Source organism: Lingula anatina, chromosome 1 (genome assembly GCF_051362555.1).
Source record: "Lingula anatina isolate TDL-2025a chromosome 1, LinAna3.0, whole genome shotgun sequence".
Lineage (NCBI taxonomy): Eukaryota > Metazoa > Brachiopoda > Lingulata > Lingulida > Lingulidae > Lingula > Lingula anatina.
In genome coordinates, this window is record NC_141767.1 from 9257569 (window position 1) to 9285106 (window position 27538).

General features: G+C 37.1%; 1 protein-coding gene and 2 long non-coding RNA genes across 4 annotated transcripts; all 3 read left to right on the top strand.

Moving 5' to 3' along the window:
• The first annotated feature begins 1311 nt into the window (after positions 1 to 1311).
• Positions 1312 to 3183, top strand: LOC147763961 (uncharacterized). Its single transcript, XR_015331969.1, has 3 exons — positions 1312 to 2020; positions 2248 to 2300; positions 2571 to 3183. It is a non-coding gene; the product is annotated as an uncharacterized LOC147763961 (long non-coding RNA).
• A 1386-nt stretch (positions 3184 to 4569) lies between these two features.
• LOC106168873 (uncharacterized) lies at positions 4570 to 15688 on the top strand. Of its 2 annotated transcripts, none has more exons than XR_015331970.1 (5): positions 4570 to 4885; positions 9755 to 9807; positions 10074 to 11278; positions 14704 to 14756; positions 15075 to 15688. It is a non-coding gene; the product is annotated as an uncharacterized LOC106168873 (long non-coding RNA). The 2 variants fall into 2 exon arrangements; XR_015331971.1 differs by lacking the exon at positions 4570 to 4885 and adding an exon at positions 5766 to 6621.
• Positions 15689 to 18550: 2862 nt separating this feature from the next.
• Positions 18551 to 21952, top strand: LOC106164030 (uncharacterized). Its single transcript, XM_013541783.2, has 3 exons — positions 18551 to 18737; positions 21110 to 21229; positions 21451 to 21952. Exons 1-3 carry the CDS (start codon positions 18677 to 18679, stop codon positions 21645 to 21647), a joined length of 378 nt encoding a protein of 125 aa, XP_013397237.1. The 5' UTR covers positions 18551 to 18676; the 3' UTR covers positions 21648 to 21952.
• The last annotated feature ends 5586 nt before the right edge of the window (positions 21953 to 27538 follow it).

A 27538-nucleotide genomic window follows, 5' to 3' on the forward strand; every position in this document is an offset into this window, starting at 1 on the left:
CAGTCATGGAAAATGATACATGAAGTAAGAATGTTTTTCATGAATTATTTTTAAACTGTAACTCAAGGGGCTTTGCGTCGTTGCTTAACTACGTTACGTATGTTCCCCAGAAAAATTGTCAGAAAGTTTCATTTTGTTTGTCAAGCACTTGGTGTAATAGAAACAGTGTTTTCTGTTGCTGACCGAAAAATATATTGCGATTCCATTTTTGTTTGACATTTCTGATATAATGTATGGATCAAGAGTGGAAAATAGTTTATTTAATGTTTATTTTACTGTGGGCAGGGTGTGTTTTTCCCTTTTTTTATATTCAGTAACAAACAAACTTAAGTCGCTCGAAAAAACCAGTGATGATTGAATTTTCAAGGTGATTAAAATATTTCACAACTGGAAGTTTTGCATTTGTAGCAGTAAAGTGTGCTCCTTTTTTGGGACTAAACGACGACTTAGTGAAACTTTGATAAAAACTTCTTCACGTGAGACCCTAGAATAATCAAACATAGATTGAAATCTGCACACTAAATATTTTAAGAGCATGCCTGTGACCTCATTTGCACCTCTAGATTGGGTTTCAGGTGAGAAACCACATTGTAGTCACCAAGGAACACAAGCTAAGCAGCGTCTGATTGTTATCACCTAACAATGTTTCACAATTAAACAACTTATGAAAGTACTTAAACTGTGCATCGGAGCTAAGATTAACGTCAGTTTGATGAGTTTTTATCATTACTAGAAGTAGTTGTATTGTTGTTGTTTTAATGACTTTATATTTTTATTTCCTTTCATTCTGATGAGCCGTAGAGCGCAATTGAATTGAATTGAATTGAATTTCACGAATAACATGGACCTCATATCGAATGATCAAAAGTGCCTTCAAGTCAATTTTTGACTCTTTGGCACATTATGAAAATATACAACAACAACAACAGTGTCAAGCGCGGAGACAGCGGGTATCATTTATTAAAGACTGGACGGGTTTGAACCAGGTGCTCCGCATCGGTCATCCGGTCGCATATGGTGATGACACAGCAATAACAAACACTGGTAATAAACAGCATGACATATATGTATACATCATATATGAGTTAGCATACCTCCCCAGTGACATGCAATGGCGGGTTAAACCTACAACCTGGAAACAAAACCTGCTGACCTGTATACCAACATATCACATAAAGGGTAAACACATAGAAAACCACTTGTTCATGCATAAAACCAACTATGGCCACTAAAGTAATGTTTATACTGACAAAGGATGATGAAAACTGCTCTCTCCACGCCGTTTGCTCACTGCCATCACTAGTACTGAAACGAGGCTTACTTACTGCGAACGAAAAATGTCGGTGAAAGGGGTCAGCCAGACACTTGCCCCCGGTAATTTGACTCTGATTTTAGAGTCAGATTGACTCCATGAGAGCCAGGGGGTGTTTGACTCTGATAAGAGAGTCTAAAGACTCTGGTAGTGGGGTTATTTGACCCTTACATATAGGGAGTCAAATTAACTCCATGGAGGTCAAGGGGTGCTGGACTCTGACTAGAATTTTATTCTTATTTATGACTCCAATTTTATTCTCAGTGAACGTTACTTGTGACAGTGAACGTTATTCGTTTTTTATACCGCTGCAAAATCTCATATGGAATTTGTTTCAGTGTGCTACAATCCTGGTTCAGATCTCTCACCATGGCTCCACTCTCGGTATTCACCCCTCAGGCCGCAGACCTGAAATCAATGGTGCTACATTGGGACATATTTTATATTCAAAGAATGTAGCTATTCATCAAAGGACTGTCCGCAGTTGATGTACGTTATTGTGTACTTTACACAGATCGGATAAAAGGGGTGACTAACACTGAGAGGCGTACATATTGCAAAGTGTGAGTTTTCAGTAGAAAAGTAGTTTACTAGTACGATATTAGCGCCGAGATCGAGGAAGCAATACCATGAAGGACGCTAAGGCAGTTGCTTTGCTGCTCATGGCAGTGATAGTATTTGGAGCCATTGCCGAAAATGAAGCGCTTTGTAAGTGACTGCGTTCTAATTGCAAATTAACTCCTCTCTTACGATGCTTAATTGTCATTATCATTATTGCCGATAGTGGTGCGTTGCGTTGCTTTTTCGATTGCAAACAAAGGTCTTTTTATTATTATTATTGTTGTTGTTATTGTTGTTATTGATGGTTGTGGTGGTGTTCTTGCTGGTGCTGTAATTGTTAATGTTGTTACCTTTTTTATTTTGTGCATTTACAGTTTTTGGCAAGAGAGCAGACATAGAAAGAAAAAACATTTTAAACAGTAAAATGGTAAGTTGTATTATTTAGAAAAGATGCAGCGTCTATAAGGGATGTTGAATAATCTGAATGTGCAGTTATATGGATTTTGCAATTAAATCAAATCATCCTAATATCAAAATGAAAATGTTGTTATGTGAATATATTTTAAATGATGTACCTTAGCGATTATCGGTAAATTGTTGATAAAGTTTTGGGTATGTGCATAGACAGATACACAGATCAAATTCAAGACTCAATCACAGCGACATGGTCAATACAGCAGTGTGTATTTCCTTGCAGGTGAAAAAGCGGGACTTACAGCAGCGCTTCCGAAAAAACGATGCCGCCATCAAAACCGCCTGGGAAATGATTTGGAGAGGAGAAAAATGAGATCTTACGATACGAAACCGTAACCTTCAACGTTTTCTCAACGGATTTCTACCCATTATTTGAGACATGTAAATGTTTTTAAAATGACATTAATCTTTCTATTGGATAATAACTTTGCACGGCAATACGTGGATATGCGATTTTCATTTACAACAATAATAACAATAAACAATGATAGCAGTCCTTCTCATCGAGATTTACACGTGAACTCATGATTTCTTTCATTTTGTTTGGATATTTGACCTTCGACAATAACGCACTGGCTTATTTTTGTTATTTACATACATGTACCAAGCAGAAAAATAACTTTCAGCAAGTTGTAGCTCATTTTATTTTCCCCAGTGTCTTGTTGTTTGCTTTCCAATAATAATGAGAATATTACTCCCATTGATTCAAAAGATTTCGCATTTGCAAATTTAAGAAATTGGGTTAATTGTATTATTCCTGGCTTTATACGGTCAATGTACGCAGATTATACTGAGTCTCCAGTTAACGTAATAAAGGGAAGTTTGGCGTAGACAAACGATGTTTTATTGATTTCATGGGCCGTTGCGAACTTTCATTAGCGGGGGGAAACGGCATCTGGTATTACCAGGTTAGGAGCGTAAACAAGGTATTGACATCTGGAATTCACTGTATTAAGGTAGTAATTAACAGTAAATTGTCAAAATTTGGGTGTTTTTCTGAATTTGTCAGTATTAGATAGATGAAACATCAACTACATATCAGCCTATCTTAAAATAATGGAAGTTTACAAATAAACCCGTAATTTTAGCCTAATTGCTGATTTACCCCTGTGGTAGCGTGTCTGAGTTTTGAAGTAGGTCACACTTGTCCATATATGTGTTTGATTGGCAGCTCAACTGTGCAGCTGTATATTTCCCGTACTAGATTGCTGCTAAGCCTTTCACATTCTGTGAGTAACGTCCCGCTTTCACTTGCCAAACAATACTTTTCATTTTGAATTTATCAGTGAACTTAATCCTGACGATCTATTAAAGCTTTAAAAAGCAGACATATAGATAAGACGTATATGGGCAAAGGCACTCCCCCTAGGTGTCACGTGGTGAAGAAGGCTGACGTCACGACTAACATGGTGGCTGCTGTCAATGCATGGAGGGGGCCTCTGGTTGAAAATGTTCAATAATAATGTTGAAAATGGATGAAAGACATAGTGACAGTTACATAGGCAGTGAGTGGAGGGCTGAACCAGTATAAATAACTAAATTTCTCAGCTTGCCAATGCAGCTCACTGATTATATAACGTTGGAATCTCCGGGGAGCACTAAAAGGCTGATTTCTCCGCTTCAGTTTATGGCTTCAAGAGAACGATTTAGACCAGTGTCAAAATTAATTAGAACTCTCAACCGATGAAAGCTGGCATTCATTCATTAGATCTAAGGTTTGCCTGAAATCATGTGTCTGGGATTTCATAACATCAGCTCTGTTTTCAACTTACGCGTGCTTTACCTAGGCTAGGGGGTCTCGTTGAACTGGAAACCAGGTTTATTTTGACATCTCTGCTAATTTAACAGATATCGCTAATTTGAGGCGCATTCTTGTTGATCCCAGTGAGGGCTCACGAGTCAACCTGTCTACACATGTCCATTTGTAGTGGACTTCTAGTTTTTAAGGTGTAAAGATCATGTTGAGCACACCTATTAAACATTATATCTCATTACGTAACGATTACATAATAAAATAAGGATATGAAATGAAGAGCTGTTGAAATAAGCTTTCTATTGATATGTAACATGTTGGTATATCTTGGGCGGTTTAGAAGATAGCTACCCCTGTTAATTACATCCTTAAGCTCCTTGAAATTTATCTGTCCATCGGGGAGACCCGGCAGCTTTGAAGCGTCACTTTTGCTGAAATTTGCAGCACTAAATCCGGGACTCTCTTTCAGGCACGCACTGCCGCATTTATTCAGTAAACACTGGTACTAGGCCTCACTTTGCTATAAGTTCTTTGCGGAAAGCATAGCATTCAAGATTGATTATACAAGTTGCTCCTCGCTGGAAATTTTTTCGTTTGGTCTGTGACTGTTTACTGCTTTACTTATTACGAATTCGTTTGTGCGACTCTGGGATCTAACCCTAGCTTGAATAGACTTTATTGAGAAACGGAACATTCACCATTGCAATTTATCGGTTTTGTTTGAGGGACTCACGGATCCAACCTAGAAGGAGACTCGTACGTGAAGCGGATCTTTCATTTTACAGGTAAGATTTTCTTTTCATTACATTTAAGTTATCCTTGATCAGTTGGCCATGGCGGTCCTTATAATCGGCCACTCCTTCGTATATAGGCTACGTTCGTATCTTGACCAAGGTCGGGACGGGCGTACGGAGAAAGATTTTGGATTTCCCAATGTTGTACACTGGCACGGTGTGGGAGGCCGTACGGTCCCGAAACTAGTCAGGTATGACTTGGGTGTCCTTCGCCGGGTCCGCCCCGCCTTGGTTATATTGGTAATTGGGTCGAATGACCTATCTGACTTGAACATTTCTCTGTTTGATATAGGTAAGAGCATTGAAAGCCTCGCTCGGAGCTCTCACGAGGAGTTCGGCATTTCTCACATAGTGGTGAATCAGATTCATCACCGGCTCTGTCTCCCCTATTCGGACTTCAACGATCAAGTTGATCAGCTTAATATTTTTCTTTCAGACATTGCCCAGAGACATTCGTTTATTTCTTTTTGGAGGAATGTCGGTCTAAGCAATCCGTCCTGGCTACACATAAAACCGGACGGGGTCCATCTGTCTGAGGTTGTGCAGTACAAACTTTACCGCAGTTTGCGAGGCGCTATTATCAGGAAGGCATCTCGGCTTAGAATTACTCTGTGTTAATTATCTTTCAGATGCAAGCCGTTCATATTCATTTTTGCCGGGACCAATAGTTTTGTTTTCGTTTCAGTTATTGTATTTTCCTTCCCCGGCACTGGGGTGATGTCCATGCCTTTATATCACGCTTTTAGCCTACAATTTTCATGACTCCAAATTTTTCTAATTAAGGAAGGTAGAATGGAGAGCTCTACTCCTCGCTGAAGGCCCGTCAATGCAAGGAAAAGAGCATACCTCCCCCTCCCATAAAATTAGGGAGTTAGGTGTGAGATAATACACTGTCACCCGAGCGATATATGCCATAACACCTCGAGCGTCAGCGAGAGGTGTTCATGGCATATATCGCGAGAGGGTGACAGTGTATTATTTGACATACATACCGAGAAAAAATACAGTCATTTCATCCTAAAACACCCCTAAAACCGAATAAAGTGACCCTATATCACGCTGTAGAGATGTTATACGGAATAAACTCGTCCACGTGCGCTGGTCACCTCCAGCATAATTCTTACGTAATGTCTGACCAATTTGGTCAATTTTTGTTAAATACTTGTCGTGGACGTTCATTTGCTTGAAAAGTATTTAATCAACCGTCGACACTGACCATGCGCGTCTCAGCTGAGCCACACCTAGCTGGGACTGCTGCGGAAAAAAGGCCCCAAGGCAAAACCTCTACTTTTTAGTGACATTTCTAATAAAAAAGGAGCGTCGGACCGGAATATAGTCAAACTAATTTTTCACAAGTGCAAAGGAGAATGAAATTTACTTTTTGGTGATATTTCTGACAACGAGGCAGTTTCGGAATATAGTCAAAATCGACGGATGTTTATAACAAGTTCACGGGAGTAATAATTCTAGTATTTTATTGTTATTTCTGACGACGAGGCGGTTACGGAATATAGTCAAAATCAAACGGATGTTTATTTCAAGTCCACAGGAGTAATAATTCTACGTTTTGGTGACATTTTTTACTGCGAGGCGGTTTCGGAATATACATGTGCTGGTTTTCAGAGCATTCATGTGCTATATGTAATTACAAGTTCGAAGGGGGAACACATTTGATTTTTACCAATATATCTGATAAAGAGGAAGAATGAACAGCTTAAAAACAAAAGGTAAATAATAACACAACCCTCGTTAAAAAATTATAGATTTACAAATAATTTGTATACACGTGTGGCTTCAATGTTAACTAATTCCCGTTTTCGAACCATACCCATATGACATGACTTAATGTAATAAAATGATAATTAATAATTGTTAAACGTGAAAAGTTTATGCTAATTTTTTAAGGGTGTGAGAGATTTTAAATTTGTCTATTGGTAGGTATATAACGTAAGCAACGTCACTATTCTCTTGATGCCAAGAAGGTCACACGATCACTGTCTTTGGCTTTCAGCATTTAAGAGACCTCGACTGATTTAACCAAGATGTAGTCGTGAAATTCTAGACTACATCGAGGTTAAATCCGTGTTCTCCGAGAGACGCTACGCAGAAATGTCGAGTGAAGCGAGACATTTTTGGTAGCGTCTCGAGGTTGCCCTCGATCTTCACTGAAGCTTGGCTAAATGGACAGGCTTCAGTGATCATCATATCGCCACGGTCATATAACATCCCTAGGTATGTATGGTTGGGTAACATGCCACAGCTTATCTGCCATCCACCTTTTGCTTTTCTAACTAAATTCTGAATAATCTAAAATAATTCACTGGCTAAATCCGGCACATTTATTTGTTTCACGTTGTCAGCCTACTAGCATCCTTATCCCAATTTCGGTAAGATAATTATTTAGGCTCATGTTGTTATTTTATATTTGGTTCACATTCAACTTTCAACTTCTTTTTGGCTGTATAATTTTGGCACATAACTCATTTGGCTTTTGTTTGTATATATATATACATGTATAATAACATAAATATATTTTGGCTTGCATTATTTCGGCTTATGCTATTTTGGTTTTTATTTTCCACTCTTTTTTCTGGTTGCAATTTTTGGCCTCTTTTAACTAATTAACATTATCTAATGCTATATAATATCTAACACCATTCTTTAATAGAGGGACCTTTCAATAAAAGCGGCCGCTACCGGCCAAATTTCGAACACTATATATCTGTGTTTGTCATTTACTTATCCTTTGGCTTGGGTTAATATTTAAGTTTAGTTTAGTTTAGTTTATTTCACTGTAACATATGCATCCACTTGTGTGGATGAAAATGACAATATGAATACAATTTTTGTGATTATGCTATTAATAAGGAGACATAAATGCAGGTGTCATGTACACCTTCTTCTACACCCAGACATGCGTTGGTCTTATCATGGACTATTCAGCTTTTTTAAATATTAAACTGATGGTAGCGTCAGTAGGTTTCGTGTCGTCAGTTAAGTGAAAGAACGTTATTTGTGACCAAATGTTACAGCCAGTCAAATCTGCCCTATTCTACTCGTTTTTTATACTCCGCGACCACCGCCGCAAAATCTCATATGCAATTTGTTTCAGTGTGTTACAGTCCTGGTTCAGATCTCTCACCATGGCTCCACTCTAGTCATTCACCCTTCAGGTTACAGGCCTGAAATTAATGGTGCTACACTGTGACATGTTTCATGTCCAAAGAATGTAGCTATTCATCAAAATGCACTGCACGCAGTTGATGTACGTTATTGTGCACTTTACACAGATCGGATAAAGGGGTGACTGAAAGGCGTACATACATTGGTCAAAAAGGTTGTCCCCCCCATTTCCATGTACTTTTATTTACAAATGATCACCTCACAGCTGTAAATTGTTAGAAATAGTGCTTTTTATTACAGATACCGTGTCTAACATGATTATTGGTTAAAAATACAAAATAGTGGTGAAAAAATACATATTTTATACCATTTAGTAAAATTTATAAGAGGTACCTCCTCAAATCCATTGTTTCACTGTGACTTCTACAGCTGTAAACAAATGTCTATTAAATTAAAAAGATGTCATCAAATATCACCAAATTCACACACAATTAGCATTAGGGTGTGCTCGTTAAAGGTCACGTGCCTAACAGCGTGTGCGTCTACCGCGTACTGCAATAATCTCCTGTAGACGGCGCGACAAGTCTTCAACGTGGGTAACATTCTGTTATGTGGGATATTGTCCCATTCATCCAAAAGAGCGTGGCGAAATTGGTCAAGATTATTTGGGAATTGGTTTTCCTCTGCAATGCACATTCCAATTAATGCCACAGGTGCTCAGTAGGATTAATATCAGGGCTCAAAGACGGTTGTCCCATCCTCAGAGCCCTGTAATTCTGCTACAAATCGCTTGCCAGACGAGAGCTGTGAGCAAGTGCGTTGTCACAATGAAGCCAGTTGCATCCCTGAAGTCACCTCTTGCAAATGGAGTGAGATTTCTGTTGAGAATGTTACATTAAAATGCCCCTGTTACGTTTTGTTCCAAAAGGAACAATGTACTAATACCATGGGCTTGGAATGTTCTCCAAATGCGGACTGATCTTACACCTCAGGCAATATTATCCTACACACATTTTTCCAAGAGGCATTTTTTTAACATGTCTATCGACCCTCATTTGACCATCGATAGGATACAAGAAATAATTTGATTCTGCATCAAAACCAACTTCCTTCCAGTGATGGATGACCATATTTAGGTACCTGTAGGATCACTGAACGTAGCATTCTCAGCTGATATCTCACTCTGTCTTCAAGAACTGACTTCGGGGTTCACTCCAGGGTTCATCATGACTGCACACTTGCTCACATATTTTCACCGCTATTTTGTATTTTTTTTAACCATTAATCATGTAAGACATAGTATCTGTAATGGAAAGCACTATTTCTAACAATTAACAGCTGGAAGGTGATCATTTGTAAATAAAAGTACATGGAAATGGGGGTGGGACAACCTTTTTGACCAATGTTGTATTGCAAAGTGTGGGTTTTGAGTTGAAAAGTAATATACTAGTACGATGTTAGCGCCGAGATCGAGGAAGCAGTACCATGAAGTACGCTAAGGCAGTTGCTTTTCTGCTCATGGCAGTGATAGTATTTGGAGCCATTGCCGAAAATGAAGCGTTTTGTAATAATCAAAAATTGCCGCCTTGGCGGAGGTCTGCGCCCTCAGAGTGCTTTTCTAGTTATTATTATTATTATCGTTGTTATTATCGTTGTTATTGGTGGTGGTGGTGGTGGTTTTCTTGCTGGTGCTGTAATTGTTACTGTTGTTACCTTTTTTATTTTTTGTATTTACAGTATTTGGCAAGAGAGTAGACATAGAAAGAAAATACATTTCAAACAGTAAAATGGTAAGTTGTATTATTTAGAAAAGATGCAACGTTTATAAGGGATGTTGAATAATCTAAATGTAGAGTTATATGGATTTTGCAATTGAATCAAATCACCTTATATCAAAATGAAAATGTTATGAGAAAGGTTTTTAAATGATGAACCTTAGCGATTATCGGTAAAGTGTTGATATTGTTATCGATATGTGCATAGACAGATACACAGATGAGATTCAAGACTCAATCACAGCGACATCGTACTTACAGCAGTGTACATTTCCTTACAGGTGAAAAAGCGGGACTTATAGCATCGCTTCCGAAAAAACAATGCCACCATCAAAACCGCCTGGGAAATGATTTGGAGAGGAGAAAAATGAGATCTTACGACACGAAACCGTAACCTTCAACGTTTTCTCAACGGAATTCTACCCATTATTTGAGATTTATAAAAATGACTTAAAAATGACACTAATCTTTCTATTGGATAATAACTTTGCACGGCAGTACGTGGATATGCGATTTTCATTTACAACAATAGTAACAAAAAATAATGATACATGTAGTAGTCCCTCTCATCGAGATTTACACGTGAACTCATGATGCCTTTGATTTCGTTTGGATATTTGACCTACGACAATAACGCACTGGCTTACTTTTGTTATTTACATACCAAGCAGAAAACTATCAGCAAGTTGTAGCTCATTTTTTTTTCCCCAGTGCCTTATTTATTGCTTTCCAATCATTTATGGGAATATTACTCCCATTAACTCAAAACATTTCACATTTGCAAATTTAAGAAATTGGGTTAATTGTAATATTCCTGGCTTTATACGGTCAATGTACGCAGATTATACTGAGTCTCCAGTTAACGTAATAAAGGCAAGGGTCACGTTAGTATGTACACCTTTTTCACCCAGTCTTGCGTTGGTCTTATCATGGACAATTCAGTTTTTTTAATAACTGAGATGGTAGCGTCAGTAGGTTTCGTGTCGTCAGTTAAGTGAAAGAAAGCTGTTTGTGACAAAATGTTACAGCCAGTCAAATATGCCCTATTCTACTCGTTTTTTATACCCCGCGGCCGTCGCCGCAAAATCTTACATGGAATTTGTTTCAGTGTGTTACAATCCTGGTTGAGATCTCTCACCGTGGCTCCCCTCTCGTCATTCACCTCTCAGGTTACAGGCCTAAAATTAATGGTGCTACATTGTGACATGTTTTATATCCAAAGAATGTAGATATTCAGCAAAATGCACTGCACGCAGTTGATGCACGTTATTTCATGTATGAACTTAACACAGCTCGAATAAAAGCTGTGACTAAGCCTGAGAGGCGTACATATTGCAAAGTGTGGGTTTTCAGTTGAAAAGAAGTTTACTAGTACGATATTAGCGCCGAAATCTAGGAAGCATTACCATGAAGGACGCTAAGGCAGTTGCTTTGCTGCTCATGGCAGTGATAGTATTTGGAGCCATTGCCGAAAATGAAGCGCTTTGTAAGTGGCTGCGTTCTAATTGCAAATTAACGCCTCTCTTACGATGCTTAATTTTCATTATTATTATTGCCGATAGTGATGCGTTGCGTAAGTAGTTGCTTTTTCGATTGCAAACTAAGGTATTTTTGTTATTATTATGTACAGACACAGATGTGTCTGTACATATAGCCATCATCTGCGTCTGTCGTCGCCGTCGCCGTCGCCGTCGTCGCCGTGCACTTTTACCGATAACACGATAAGTGGAAAACTGTTTTTTCTTTTGGCTTGAAACTAACAGAACTGATGAATATTCGTAATACGCAGGTCAAGTTCGAAAATCAGCATGATCGGGTCACTTATAGGGAATTTATTCTGTTTTTTCACTTTTTTCAGCATATATGCAACACTGATAACATGATAAGTGGAAAATCATTTTACCTTTTGGCTTAAAACTTACAGAACTGATGAATATTCATAATACGCAGGTCAAGTTCGAAAATCAGCATGATCGGGTCACTTATAGGGAATTTATTCTGTTTTTTCAGCATATATGCAGCACCGATAACAGGATAAGTGGGAAACCATTTTACCTTTTGGCTTAAAACTTACAGAACTGATGAATATTCATAATACGCAGGTCAAGTTCGAAAATCAGGGTGATTGGGTCATTTTTAGTGAATTTAGGCTATTTTTTCTCTTTTTTCAGCATATATGCAGCACCGGTAACACCATAAATGGAAAACCATTTTACCTTTTGGCTTGAAACTTACAAAACTGATGAATATTCAAAATACGCAGGTCAAGTTTGAAAATCAGCATGATCGGGCCATTTTTAGGGATGTTATGCTGTTTTTTCACTTCTTTCAACATATATGCAACGCTAATAACACAATATAAGAAAAACAGATAGGCCAATTGTCATTATACTCACAGGAGTAGTCAAACTAACTAAAACGCAGGTTGAGTTCCAAAATCAGCATAATCGGGCCATTCTTTTAGAAGTTATGCTGTTTTGTCACATTTCCTCGGATTCAATTGTTAGGCATATTAACAGTCTCATTATTGAACTAATAAGATACGTAAAAGTGTTTGTTTGACATTTCCTGCATCTTAATAACATTGTTAGTTGATTATGTAAAAATGATGGTAAACTTGTTATTGTGTATTATGTTATAAAGTGTCAAAAATGGAAATAAACAAATATCATTGCAGTTTGGCAGATTCAATCATCTACTATATTCATTATCTCAGAATGGAGGAAATTGGACATTTAACACTGTTCTATTGATATTTTTCCCATCTCATCAATTTTCTTAGTTGATCATATACAAATGGTAGAAAACTGTTTATTTTGTTTTATGTTAAAAAAGTGTTTTAAAAATGGAAGTAAACCCATTGCAGAACAGTGCTGTCTTGTTTCAGCATATATGCAGCACCGATAACACGATAAGTGGAAAACCATTTTACCTTTTCCCTTGAAACTTACAAAACTGATGAATATTCATAATACGCAGGTCAAGTTCGAAAATCAGCATGATCGGGTCATTTTTAGGGAAGTTATGCTGTTTTTCACTTTTTTCACCATATATGCAACACTGATAACATGATAAGTGAAAAATCATTTTACCTTTTGGCTTGAAACTTGCAGAACTAATGAATATTCATATTACGCAGGTCAAGTTCGAAAATCAGCATGATCGGGTCATTTTTAGGGTAGTTATGCTGTTTTTTCACTTTTTTCAGCATATATGCAGCACCGATAACACGATAAGTGGAAAACCATTTTACCTTTTGGTTTCAAACTTACAGAACTGATGAATATTCATAATACGCAGGTCGAGTTTGATAATCAGTATGATTGGGTCATTTTTAGGGAAGTTATGCTGTTTTTCACTTTTTTCAGCATATATGCAACACTGATAACATGATAAGTGGAAAACCATTTTACCTTTTGGTTTGAAACTTGCAGAACTAATGAATATTCATAATACGCAGGTCAAGTTTGAAAATCAGCATCATCGGGTCATTTTTAGGGAAGTAATTGTGTAATAAAGTATCATAAATGGAAAGGAACTCATCATTGCAGTTTGTCAGATTTAATCATTCACTATGTTCAGCATCTGCAAATGGAGCAAATTGGACATTGAAAATTGTTCTATTGCTATTTTTCCTATGTCAACAATTTTCCTAGTTGAACATTTAAAAATGACAGTTTATTGATCATTTTTTTTTTAAAAAGGTGTTGAAAATGGAAAGAAAATCATTTCAGTACAGTTATCTCTTGTTTACATTTTGGCATTTTGAAAGTATGACTCTGAACTTCCATGGCCTTGAAGACCTTCCCAAATCACATTTTCTGAATATTCATGATACTTTTATTTTTTTATAAAAAATTTGATGGTCATTATGCTGTTAAGTATTATGTTTTATTGCATGAAAGTTGAAGAAAACCCTATTTTGGACACTGCTGCCAGGATAGCGATTAAGGGAAAACCATGTTACTTACGATACTGAAACTTAGTGAAAAGTTTCATAAGACAGAAGTGCGCAGCTTGTGTTTGAAAACCAGTGTGATTGTTTTCTGTTTTGGAGGCAATGCAGGTTTATAGAGTGCTATACTGGCATTTTCAAGTTGTGACTTATCACTCCCATCTGCCAGGAGCCCTGTACTCTTACTTTGTAACATTTTCTGTATTTTGTTAAGTTACAAGGATGATTCTTAGGATTGACATACAGCCCAAAAAAAAAAAAAAATTAATAATATATATATATATATATATATATATATATATATATATATATATATATATATATATATATATTTTTTTTTTTTTTAATGAGTTTAAGCAATTTTTTTTGTGTGTAATTTTCACTGTACCTCATTCTGGCATTTCCAAAGTTTAACTCTTATCAGCCTGACACCTTAGGGACTATTTCCAGACCCTATCACGCTAACTGTGGATCGATCTATCTCCATGGGAATTCTCGCTAAATTGCAATCAATGTAAGTGGCTTAGTTGTCTGTCACGCCTACTGAAACTGGCATGCCAGAATCCTAAGACTCTCAAACTGAAAGCAATTTAGTGAGAAACCCCTTGGAGTTGCATTGATCCTGTTAGATTGATCTAGGTATGGGAACTTAGTCTTATGCTTGATACACATTTTACTTTCATCCTAATCCAATGTTATGCAGAATAAGAATTTGATGTTGGCTATGCAGTTACAGTAAGCATAATACATTAGTTCATCAGAATTGACAGTATCCTATTTCCTGCGTTTTTATTTTCTGGTTTTTGTCTGTACATTTGACAGCTTTGCTGCCTTGTTATTATTATTATCGTTGTTATTATCGTTGTTATTGATGGTGGTGGTGGTGTTCTTGCTGGTGCTGTAATTGTTAATGTTGTTACCTTTTTTATAATTTTTTTATTTTTTTGTATTTACAGTTATTGGCAAGAGAGCAGACATAGAAAGAAAATACATTTCAAACAGTAAAACGGTACGTTGTATTATTTAGAAAGGATGCGACGTTTATAATGGGATGTTGAATGATCTAACTCTAGAGTTATATGAATTTTGCAATTGAATCAAATCGTCCTAATATCAAAATTAAAATGTTGTTATGTGAAAGATTTTTAAATGATGTTCCTTAGCGATTATCGGTAGAGGGTTGATAATATTTTGGATATGTGCACAGACAGATATACAGATGAGATTCAAGACTCAATCACAGCAGGGAATTATATATTAATTATATCCGATATAATTTCCTGATCACATCGACATGGTACATACAGCAGTGTGCATTTCCTTACAGGTGAAAAAGCGGGACTTAAAGCAGCGCTTCCGAAAAAACAATGCTGCCAGCAAAACCACCTGGGAAATGATTTGGAGAGGAGAAAAATGAGATCTTACGATACGAAACCGTAACCTTCAACGTTTTCTCAACGAATTTCTACCCATTATTTGAGATTTGTAAAAATGACTTTAAAATGACACTAATCTTTCTATTGGATAATAACTTTACAAGGCAATACGTGGATATGCGATTTTCATTTACAACAATAATAACAATAAACAATGATAGAAGTGCCCCTCGCCGAGATTTACACGTGAACTCACGATTCCTTTCATTTTGTTTGGATATTTGACCTACGACAATAACGCACTGGCTTACTTTTGTTATTTACACACCAAGCAGAAAACTATCAACAAGTTGTAGCTCATTTAATTTTCCCCAGTGCCTTATTGTTTGCTTTCCAATTAATAATGGGAATATTACTCCCACTAACTCAAAACATTTCACATTTGCAAATTTAAGAAATTGGGATCATTGTAATATTCCTGGCTTTATACGGTCAATGTACGCAGATTATACTGAGTCTCCAGTTAACGTAATAAAGGCAAGGGTCACGTTAGTATGTACACCTTTTTCACCCAGTCTTGCGTTGGTCTTATCATGGACAATTCAGTTTTTTAATAACTGAGATGGTAGCGTCAGTAGGTTTCGTGTCGTCAGTTAAGTGAAAGAAAGCTGTTTGTGACAAAATGTTACAGCCAGTCAAATATGCCCTATTCTACTCGTTTTTTATACCCCGCGGCCGTCGCCGCAAAATCTTACATGGAATTTGTTTCAGTGTGTTACAATCCTGGTTGAGATCTCTCACCGTGGCTCCCCTCTCGTCATTCACCTCTCAGGCCACAGGCCTAAAATTAATGGCGCTACATTGGGACAAGTGAAATAACTTTGTTTGTGACAAAATGTTACAGCCAGTCAAGTATGCCCTATTCTACTCGTTTTTCATACCCCGCGGCCACCTCCGCAAAATTTTGTATGGAATTTGTTTCATAGTTTGTTGCAATCTTGACACATTTTTAAAACTACCTTTTGTCAGTTTTGTTCAACCATAGCAAAGAAAAAATTCATAAATAATATTTTTTTTGCATCCGCCGACCCCTCCCCCTTCAAATAATCCTGGATCCGCCCCTGAAACCATTAAATTTGTCACTGAAAACATCGACGTATTATATGTATCTTTTATCGTGTAAGCCAGTAAAAACATTTTCTTTTTATGATGAACAAACAAAATATGTCTCGGTCAGACTCAGGCTATTGTACTTAAACGAATTTTTATATTTTTGACGTCCTTTCAGTCTAGGGCTCTATAGTTATAAATGTTAAAAAATAGATGGGTGGACACTTTATTGGAATATGTAAATACCATACGTAAAATATGAAAAGCCATTATATAAGAATATGAATGCATTTAGGATTTGACTGACCTAATGATATACAGTATAACATGCGCATATATCCAATCTGACTCCTTTCATTTATCTCAACTGTAATTTGTAATTTTTTATAAGTACAATACAGTGCTACATGTAGGCGTGCAAAAAATATAAAAACTACACATGCATTTTCGTGTTTATAGCTCTGTTATATGAGCATGGTTATGGCTGTATAGTTAGTTTTGGTATGTTAAGGACGCTAGTTAAATCAGCTTGCTAAGCCACATCATTATGCATGGTCTGCATAAATGTCACTCTTGAGCGAGAGGCACGGAAATAAAGAAGTATGCTCTATTCTAGCCCATCACCCTAAAACGTGACCCCCTCCCTTCAATAAATAAATAAATGAATAAATAATTAAATAAATAATGCAGCTCACCGATTTCTAATAATGAGTAATATGTTTTGTGTTGAAGTTTAATCAGCAAGTGTCAGTCGAAATTATAGAATTATTCCTCTAACACAAGGCCCCTAAAACCACAATAATATTAATAATAAGGATTGTCCTACCTCACTAATTACTACAGGTGATGGACATTACTTCCTGCAACAATGAGGGCAGAAAAATAAACACGTGACGCTGCCGTTCAGTTTAAAATATAACTTTCAAGGCAGGCCAACCACGCTGGTGTGGACTGAAACCGAGGAGGTACATGTATACACCTCCTTGCTTCAACTTAAGATATAAGATCAAAGGACAGGGGGTCCCCAACTGTAAACTCTGGGAACTTCCTGTATTAGGTACGACGAAATCTTTAAAAGCTGGACCCTATTCAGGGAGTGTACCATACATCGGACTATCATTAAACACACAAGGGTGGATTCCTGCACGTGCACGTGAACCTCTCTCTCTCTCTCTCTCTCTCTCTCTCTCTCTCTCTCTCCGAGCTAAACTTGGATAAGTTATTTGAAATAGCCCTGCAAATTAAGTTATTTGAAAGGTCCTTTGATATACATAATGTCACAGATTTGTATGATTAATTAAATTTATCAGACAAATAGGCCTATCAATAATTAATGGGATCGGTCAAACAATGGTATCACAAGAACATTCTTCATTAACAGTTTGAAGTCCATTCCTTTGTCCCGGGCATGGGGTGGTTATCGTTAACTTAAAGTCCAGATAATATACGGACACGTTGGTAGGCCTACATGTAGAAACTTTAAGGAAAAAAAGCCAAGGAGAGCCATTAAGCTTTCTTGCGTAATGTGGATTTCTATATCATAGGCCTATGTAACTAATGGATTTAAAATGTTTTGAAAAGTGTAATTATTAAGGCACATTATACATGCAATTATTAATCACAAAGTTAGCTTAAACTCGACACAAAAAAAAAGAATAAAAGTTTTTTTATCATGTTGGCCTGTACCCTCTTCAATCAAAGATAAGTTAATTTCATTGCATTGGCTGAAGCAATAAAACATGAAAGGGGTGGATGTATATGTAGGCCTATATCATTAAATTCGACAGATTTGCCCAATAGATTATTAAAAGAAGGGCAAATGTGAAGTTTCAACAAACAAATTGACAGATTTAGCAACTTTCCTTTCGAAAAAGGCCCAAAGAATCATGAGGGTGCGTTTTTCTTATTAACACGTCTGTCGCAACTTTTAACCACAGACGATTCAGGATCTATCAGTATTGCACAACTTTTTTCTCGGGATTTTTAAGCGAAAACAAATGGGCATTGCGAAATCCTATCTTGTCCTTGAAAACCCCGTGCCCAACCCACACACCAAGTGAAAATAGGCCAGCTGTGGATAATTGAGTCCGTGTTTGAAGGAGCAAAGTTTTTACTATTTTTCCATGAAACACGATTAGATCCAATATTCTTTTGGTAAAAAGAGAGATATAAAATTAATACATGTATCAAATAATTTAGAAAGACTCATTTTTCGTTTATAGATAGTAGAAGAAATAGGCACGAATGATTAACTTACGCGTCATAACGGAAACGGACCTTCCCTGCCATGCACGGACCGCGATGCGATTCCATTGGATGGCGGTTGAGGGCAACAGCGGGTATAAAAGGTCCACAGCAAGGACAGGCGTCAGTTTGAAGGACAAGGCGTGCCGTTAAGCAGAACTGAAACTTTTTGAAAGATTTCCTATAACATCTTTACAGGATGGCCAAGTTTTCCACTGCTGCTATTTTGCTCGTTGTTTGCTGGGTTTCTATCGATACAAGTAAGTTTTATAGCCATCAGACTATGCTACTTTAGAGAAAATAACCTTACATCAAGAGTAATCATTAAATTTGTAAGTGTAAAGCTGCCCGATAGACTTAATTTCATAAACATAGTCCCCTTTAGATATTACTTTTTATAGCTGCTTTTTGCATAGAAATGATGTGAGTGCAATTTCATTTCGTTTTTATGACCCACTGTCACACAACTTAAAATAAAATACAAGTGTCTTATTTCTTATATCTATTTATAAAAATACCTTCTTGTTTACTAGGCAGTAGACATGTGCTTTGCTAATATTATGAGATATATGCTGGAACAGTAAAAAATAGGGTTTGTAGAAAAAAAAGATGCATAAAAGAAAATACAATTAGTAAAAACATTTTATGAGAGATAAACATTTAGTAGACTATTTTTTTAAACAAATTAAAGATAAAAAATGATAAGATTAACGAAAAACATTTTCTAACATTTAGACGACAGGTTGTAATTATATGTAGCAGGTAGGCTTATGAACAATTAAAGTTCAATTGTATTTTGTAGATGTGGGAATAGCAAGAAGCAACGCCTTTTAGCAAGAGGCGTGTCAAAATTAGGCCTAAAGTACTGCAGTTAATACTTTCAAGGCGTGCACGGGCTTCTTACTGCTACTGTCGCTTTTGGATGCAAAATTAAAAAAAAAAATTGGAGAAAATTCGAAGAATTATGTAGCCTATCATTTATAAGGCTACATTTTTCATTATCTTCACAAATAAAAACTCTGTAAGATACAGCTTTAATTTAATACAGGAAATGAAAAGTTTAGTCTTATAATATGATCAACAGACTACACAGATGAATTTCCATCAGAAAATTATCTATTTATAGGTTTTCTTACCTCCTCACCCACCAAATTAAACGCTGGCCGTTGGAGTCCTTCCCCGAACTATAGGCGGTCTGCTCCCGTCTTTAACATAGCACAACGAAATCCAAATTTAATTCTAATGAGTAACTGAATTATCTTTAAAAAGTGTGTGAAAGTGTGTAAAAGTGTAAATAAACATAGTGCCTAAAGTGGGCCTACATGCGGACCTAATAACGACAACGTCAGTGTAATAGATCAATAATAGATCAATTTAATAGTTTTGTTATATGCATTAAAATCTAACAGTGGCCTTAGATTTCGTTTTATTAAAATGTGAAAATATCTGCTTGCGCTCCTTTGATATATAAACTGATATAGAAAAACGATTTCAAAAATTGCCCGAATTCTCTGATACACAGTTTGAACCGGATAATGAAACACGAGTCTTTCAGGACATGTGTGATGGGCCCAGAAAACCCACGGTTTGATGGCCTTTTTAGAGGCTGTTTTTATGATTATTGCAAAATAGTTTTTATTTAGCTTCTTGCGCGGTCTGTCGGTGTCAAGGTCTATCGTTAAGATAAGGAAATGTCTGTTTTACAGTGTTTTGTCGTGATCATGATTCGAGTGGCCTTGTGCGTGAAACACACGCGATATTGTTGTCCCTGGTATTTTAATTTCAACCTTGTTAAGTAATTTAGGCCTTTCCTATTAATAAGCTGTTGTTACCTAGGTTTCAATAGTATTAAGTTAATCTGTTTGAACTAAAGATATCATAGGTGTGTGTCAAATACGGTCGAATTGCATAACAAACATATCTTTGTTTACAGGACTTACCTTGGGCTGTAAGTTTGCTAATTTTCTTTTGTACAAAGTATCGCCAAAAACAGAAAATGGAATGTGCTGGCATGGAATTTGTAAGAGTGCAGCGAGTTTTGCCGCCTCAATATTCTCTCCTTTAAATCGACCCTTGCCCGTCCAAATGAACATCATATTGCGCATTATGGGTTAGAAAAAATCATCATAGTTTTTAGCAATAACTTTTTATTGCATAATATTCAAGCATTTCAATCATTTGTTTTATTACATTGATTGTCGCAAGGTCGGGTTAAGGCCTACCTGAGAGGTAAAACTCTTGCCTGTTGGCGATTGTTCTCGTAGTTACTTATAATTAGTTTGATAAGCATAACTTATGCGATAAGCAGTATTACCGGTACGTAATACAAGGAAATTCAAATATAGATTTGTGACTAAGCACGCAAGCCTTGTGATTCTGATAAAATTGTTATCTCTTTTATCTGTTTCTTTAGACAATTGTTCTTTAATTCAAACAAACATATTACTTCAATATTGCTTCTATTTGTTCCAGTCAGCCTTCCACGCACATGCCGACTAACCAACCTAGCTTAAAACATCATCATATTTAACTATGTACATAGTCTATCAGTACTACTACGAGGATTTCTTATTACATGTTTAACAGGAGAGTAAATGGCGCATTAAACCAAATGATTAAATTTTTCTTTCAGCTAGCGCAGTGAAGTGTTACTCGTGCACAAATTGTAACGACCCATTTGACAAGGCTGCAAACTCGGGCAATACAATCGATTGCTCCGCTGGCTGTCAGAAGACCAAGGCTGAGACTTCAGGTGACAAAAAAATCAATTAATTAAAAAATATAAAAGGAGAGAGAGAGAGAACCTGTAAAATTTCACCTGAAAATAAAATATTGACATACATGTGTCTAATGCTTTGATATGACAGTGACTACTCTAAGTAGTCGAGTCTATACGACTCATATGAAATCGTCATGTCTATTTTAAGTTGACAAATACAAAATTCTGAACAAATGCTATTTACCTGTTTGCAGGCGTCCAGAGCGTCGCTCGCACTTGTGCCGTTTCCGGGCAGAGCAATGGTTGCACGGAGACCTCTATAGCGGGGGTGACGGGGAGCGTGTGTGTGTGCAGCGGGGAACTTTGCAACGGCAGTGCCACAGTGTCCAGCAGTGTGCTTCTTATGGGACTGGTCTCCATCTTCGCAGCATTCCTCCTCGGAAAGAAGTAACAGAAAGAAAACAGCGGCCTCAGATAATCTTCTGCAATCAACATTTTTTTTTTTTTTTTTTTGTAGTTGGAACGTGAAATGAAACAATCGAAGCTTTGCAAACTCTTATTTTTTCTTTTTATGCCTCTTAGAAATACTAAATGAGTGATCATATTTTTTTGTAATTTATAATAATAAATAATGTTATTTATTTCTTAAAAACCGCACTACACTTCCGCCTCAGTGCTGTTTACAAATAAAATTATCAGAACTACAAGTAATTATACAAATACTAAAAGCTGAGGTGAATAAAACAATTAAAATGATCAGCGCTGGTTATGATAGTAATAGTCTAAAGAATAAAACTCCTTTATGAAAAAACGAGAAAATATATAATTTCAAGTATTGAAGTACTGTGCAAACAAGAATGTTTTCAAGTCTTTTTTAAAAAACCTCAACATTATCTATAGTCCGAATGTGTGAGGGTAGTTCATTCCATAAAATGGGAGTTGCAATAACGGGTACCGGAGAAGATCAGCATTGGTCAGAATTGTGCCGGAAGTGACGTGCAGTGGTGTTAGAAGCAAAGCTGTGAGTGGTCATTTTAACATAGAGGTGAACGGCAGTGAAGACGGGTTGTCGGAGGAAAAAGAAGTTTTCTAAACAACATGGTAAGATAACTCTCCTTTTTTACGCATTTTGGGCAGAGAATACTTGTAGAAATAATAGACGCATGATATGAAAACGTGACACGGAACTTGAAGGTGCAAAATCGTGCTTAATTTGCGGTCAACTTGTTTAGAAATAAATGCTGCGTCGACCGCCAGCGCGACAAAAAGCGTAAAGGGGAAATAATTCCCGGGAGTCTTTAAATCGTTGTCATGTGGAAATTTGGCATTAATATAATCCGATATGTCCATATCTAAGTATTTTTGGGTGTTTTATGGTATGGCCTCCAATTACAACGATGTTTTAGAGGTCTTGAAGGACCTTGTGAAAACCAGGAAGTAGTTCGTAACTAACAAGTGGAATGTACCGATCTCCGACTGCTGTGCACAGCTGTATCTTTTTTTTCAATATATTGACGAATTTTTAGATCTTTATATGTCCATCTTGCATGAAATTCCACACACATGATCACACTGATACACCTTTTACACTGGGGAAGGCGCTAATCAGTGACAAATGCCAAGACAAAGGTGACATTCTGACAGCCTCTTATCTGAGTTAAAAATCACTGACAAAAGAGACTGGCAATCACTTTCCTCAGGCTGGCAATCATTAGCCTATAGAAATTGGTCATGTTACATCTTATCTACCTGTGAGAATCGTTTTACCAACTGAGTATTGCATAATAATGTCAATTATTAGTACTTTGAGCTAGTCTTAATTACCTGTCAGCTCACCTGAATTCTCTTTCCGTCTTTTTGGGAAGATCTTGTCAGTGAAATGTTTTATTTGTCCTGTGAATGCATTGCACTTTATTGTATATTTGTACCGATGAGCGCCTTCCCCAGTGTAAAAGGTGTATCAGTGTGATCATGTGTGTGGAATTTCATGCCAGATGGACATATAAAGATCTAAAAATTCGTCAATATATTGAAAAAAAAGATACAGCTGTGCACAGCAGTCGGAGATCGGTACATTCCACTTGTTAGTTACGAACTACTTCCTGGTTTTCACAAGGTCCTTCAAGACCTCTAAAACATCGTTGTAATTGCAGCCCATACCATAAAACACCCAAAAATACTTAGATATGGACATATCGGATTATATTAATGCCAAATTTCCACATGACAACGATTTATAGACTCCCGGGAATTATTTCCCCTTTACGCTTTTTGTCGCGCTGGCGGTCGACGCAGCATTTATTTCTAAACAAGTTGACCGCAAATTAAGCACGATTTTGTACCTTCAAGTTCCGTGTCACGTTTTCATATCATGCGTCTATTATTTCTACAAGCATTCTCTGCCCAAAATGCGTAAAAAAGGAGAGTTATCTTACCATGTTGTTTAGAAAACTTCTTTTTCCTCCGACAACCCGTCTTCACTGCCGTTCACCTCTATGTTAAAATGACCACTTAGCTTCGCTTCTAACACCACTGCACGTCACTTCCGGCACAATTCTGACCAATGCTGATCTTCTCCGGTACCCGTTATTGAAAATGCCATTTGGCCGTGGGTTTTTTTTTTTTTTTTTTTTTTTTTTTCATTCCTGGTAAAGCAAAGAGTGGAGGTGGATCTGGTGAACCTGGTGTGTAGGCTGAACTTGGATGAAGCATAGAGTCAAAATATGAAGGACATTCACCTCTGATAATTTAAAAACAAACAGCAATAATTCAAAGACAAATCTCTGTACTGGAAGCCAATGTAGTTCAAATAAAATAGGTGAAATGTTAGATTAGAGACGGGATTTGGTCAGTAGTCGTGCTGCGGCATTTTGGACAAATTGCAGTTTTTTTAATTTGGTACGTAGGAAGACCATGCAGTAGACTGTTTCCGTAGTCAAGATGTGAAGTTATGAAGGCATAGATAAACCTCTCCATTTGACCTTTGTCAAGGATACGGGATAGTTTGGAGATTTTTAAAGACCAAAGAAAGCGGTTCTGCTTTTTTTTTTACTGATGTCGGCGGCCACATCGCACTTGTTATCAAAAATTACTTTTAAGTTTTTAACCTCATCTTTTACCGTGCCCATGCTGTTTCCAGTTCCTAATACTTCTAATTTTTCTGCATTTTAGAAAAACGTGAGATAAACTGAACTACTTCTGTTTTGCCATCATTGACACAATTGTGTAGTAACCAGTGGCGGATTTCTGAAAGAAAATCACACCAAAGGTTCAGTCTTCAAATTAGAATTTTGACTAGCTGAATCATAGTTCTAAACCGTACCAAATGGCACCGCTCGCCCTCTGAAATACCAAAAGGGGGTAGGGGAGTATCGGCTTCGTATCCGCGGACCCCTCTTCAAATTATCCTGGATCCGCCCCTGCGTACTCTACACAGCTCTTTACGTATGAAAAGGGCGAGTGAGACAAATATGTACCCATTATGTTGCATAGTGCTGTCTTTCAGAAAAAAAGCCGGGTATCTGTAAGACTTTGGCACGGAGGCAATAAGGTTTTGACGAGGAGACAAAGGAAACATCACTATGAAGGACGTTAAGGCAGTTGCTTTGCAGCTCATGGCAGTGATAGTATTTGGAGCCATTGTCGATGAAGCGTTCAGTAAGAGGCTACGTTCTCATTTGCAAATTAAGGTCTCTCTTAAATATTTAGGGAAACGAAATAGTAGAACACACGGTTTTGAACGGTAAAGTGCAAAATGAAATATTTTTGCAGAAAAATGCTTCGCTGTTCACGGTATGAAAAAAAGGTCCTTGAATTTCACATTGACAAACACAATATTGCAGTGGCAGAAATGGATGAGCATATTTTCAATCTTTAGCGCCAATACGCGACAGAACAACTTACATGGAAATAATTTGAATTCCGTCGTTAATGAAGGATTACCAAGCACACCAAAAGCAAATAAAAATGAATTTTATTTTTTACTCAGTGTGCCGGTATTTGTGGTTTTCTTAGAAAGGCGGCTGTGAAGGGTGGCGATTTTGAAATACCGTTGCCCGCAAAACCTCGTTTGTATGATTAACAACATTAAACAGTCTAATCATAGAGACAACCTTTAATAAAGAGTGGGCTCGGTTATTTTGGTACTGATCCTTGTTAACAGTGAAGATAATATTTTAAAGAAAGACTCATTCCCCGAATCAAGGACATGCTCACCACTGCGCTTCTTTATAAAAAATAATAATAATTAAATAAAAATAAATAATGGAACAAGGTACTATCGGCACCCTTTACTATCTATATAGGTCTTCCCTACCAAATTGCATGTAAGACTAATGTAGTTTGTAACAGCTAGAGAAGACTGCTTCTAGTCCACTAGTTTCGCGGTATGAGCAGTTCGAGACTGCTAGAGAGTAACAATTAATTTACTATTTTGAAAGTACTTGTCAAGAATAACAAATCACTACAGCATTGGTGTGCGGCTTATGTAGAGAGCAATATCTATATATTCCTTATATCTCTTATCTTGTATCAGTTTTTTATAGCAGCAGCAGTCTTGTAGAGCATTACAAGCTATATATGTACACTGCACGGGGTAGTGGAATGGGGGCGGGGGGGGGCAGAAATCTTGATTTTACCTTTATTGCTAGCATGTTCTTTTTCTCGGTGCATCAAAAATCTCTTACTTTCCATCAGTCACTTTCTAGCCGATCACCACTGGCAGTTTAAAAATATGCAGTAGGCCTTCTGCAACTGCCCCTCCCCCCCTCAAAACAACAAAATTCCTAAGTGTACGGCCTCGCATGTGTATGATGCACAACAGTGCAGTAGCTCCGGATGCATGTAGAGAGAGAGACGTGCCACTACAGAGAGTAGTAAACTTATGCTGACACCAAGTTCACCAGCTCAAATTAGTAGAACACACGGTTTTGAACGGTAAAGTGCAAAATGAAATATTTTTGCAGAAAAATGCTTCGCTGTTCACAGTATGAAAAAAAGGTCCTTGAATTTCACATTGACAAACACAATATTGCAGTGGCAGAAATGGATGAGCATATTTTCAATCTTTAGCGCCAATACGCGACAGAGCAACTTACATGGAAATAATTTGAATTCCGTCGTTAATGAAGGATTACCAAGCACACCAAAAGCAAATAAAAATGAATTTTATTTTTTACTCAGTGTACCGGTATTTGTGGTTTTCTTAGAAAGGCGGCTGTGAAGGGTGGCGATTTTGAAATACCGTTGCCCGCAAAACCTCGTTTGTATGATTAACAACATTAAACAGTCTAATCATAGAGACAACCTTTAATAAAGAGTGGGCTCGGTTATTTTGGTACTGATCCTTGTTAACAGTGAAGATAATATTTTAAAGAAAGACTCATTCCCCGAATCAAGGACATGCTCACCACTGCGCTTCTTTATAAAAAAATAATAATAATTAAATAAAAATAAAAAATGGAACAAGGTACTATCGGCACCCTTTACTATCTATATAGGTCTTCCCTACCAAATTGCATGTAAGACTAATGTAGTTTGTAACAGCTAGAGAAGACTGCTTCTAGTCCACTAGTTTCGAGGTATGAGCAGTTCGAGACTGCTAGAGAGTAACAATTAATTTATTATTTTGAAAGTACTTGTCAAGAATAACAAATCACTACAGCATTGGTGTGCGGCTTATGTAGAGAGCAATATCTATATATTCCTTATATCTCTTATCTTGTATCAGTTTTTTATAGCAGCAGCAGTCTTGTAGAGCATTACAAGCTATATATGTACACTGCACGGGGTAGTGGAATGGGGGCGGGGGGGGGGGCAGAAATCTTGATTTTACCTTTATTGCTAGCATGTTCTTTTTCTCGGTGCATCAAAAATCTCTTACTTTCCATCAGTCACTTTCTAGCCGATCACCACTGGCAGTTTAAAAATATGCTGTAGGCCTTCTGCAACTGCCCCTCCCCCCCTCAATACAACAAAATTCCTAAGTGTACGGCCTCGCATGTGTATGATGCACAACAGTGCAGTAGCTCCGGATGCATGTAGAGAGAGAGACGTGCCACTACAGAGAGTAGTAAACTTATGCTGACACCAAGTTCACCAGCTCAAATTAGTAGAACACACGGTTTTGAACGGTAAAGTGCAAAATGAAATATTTTTGCAGAAAAATGCTTCGCTGTTCACAGTATGAAAAAAAAATCCTTGAATTTCACATTGACAAACACAATATTGCAGTGGCAGAAATGGATGAGCACATTTTCAATCTTTAGCGCCAATACGCGACAGAGCAACTTACATGGAAATAATTTGAATTCCGTCGTTAATGAAGGATTACCAAGCACACCA

What these genes read in the sequence shown, in the direction of transcription:
- LOC106164030 (XM_013541783.2), top strand. Translation starts at nt 18,677, where the DNA reads ATGGCCAAGTTTTCCACTGCTGCTATTTTGCTCGTTGTTTGCTGGGTT. An exon ending in CTGGGTTTCTATCGATACAA is followed by an intron (nt 18,738 to 21,109) that starts GTAAGTTTTATA and finishes TTTTTCTTTCAG; the next exon opens with CTAGCGCAGTGAAGTGTTAC. An exon ending in GACCAAGGCTGAGACTTCAG is followed by an intron (nt 21,230 to 21,450) that starts GTGACAAAAAAA and finishes ACCTGTTTGCAG; the next exon opens with GCGTCCAGAGCGTCGCTCGC.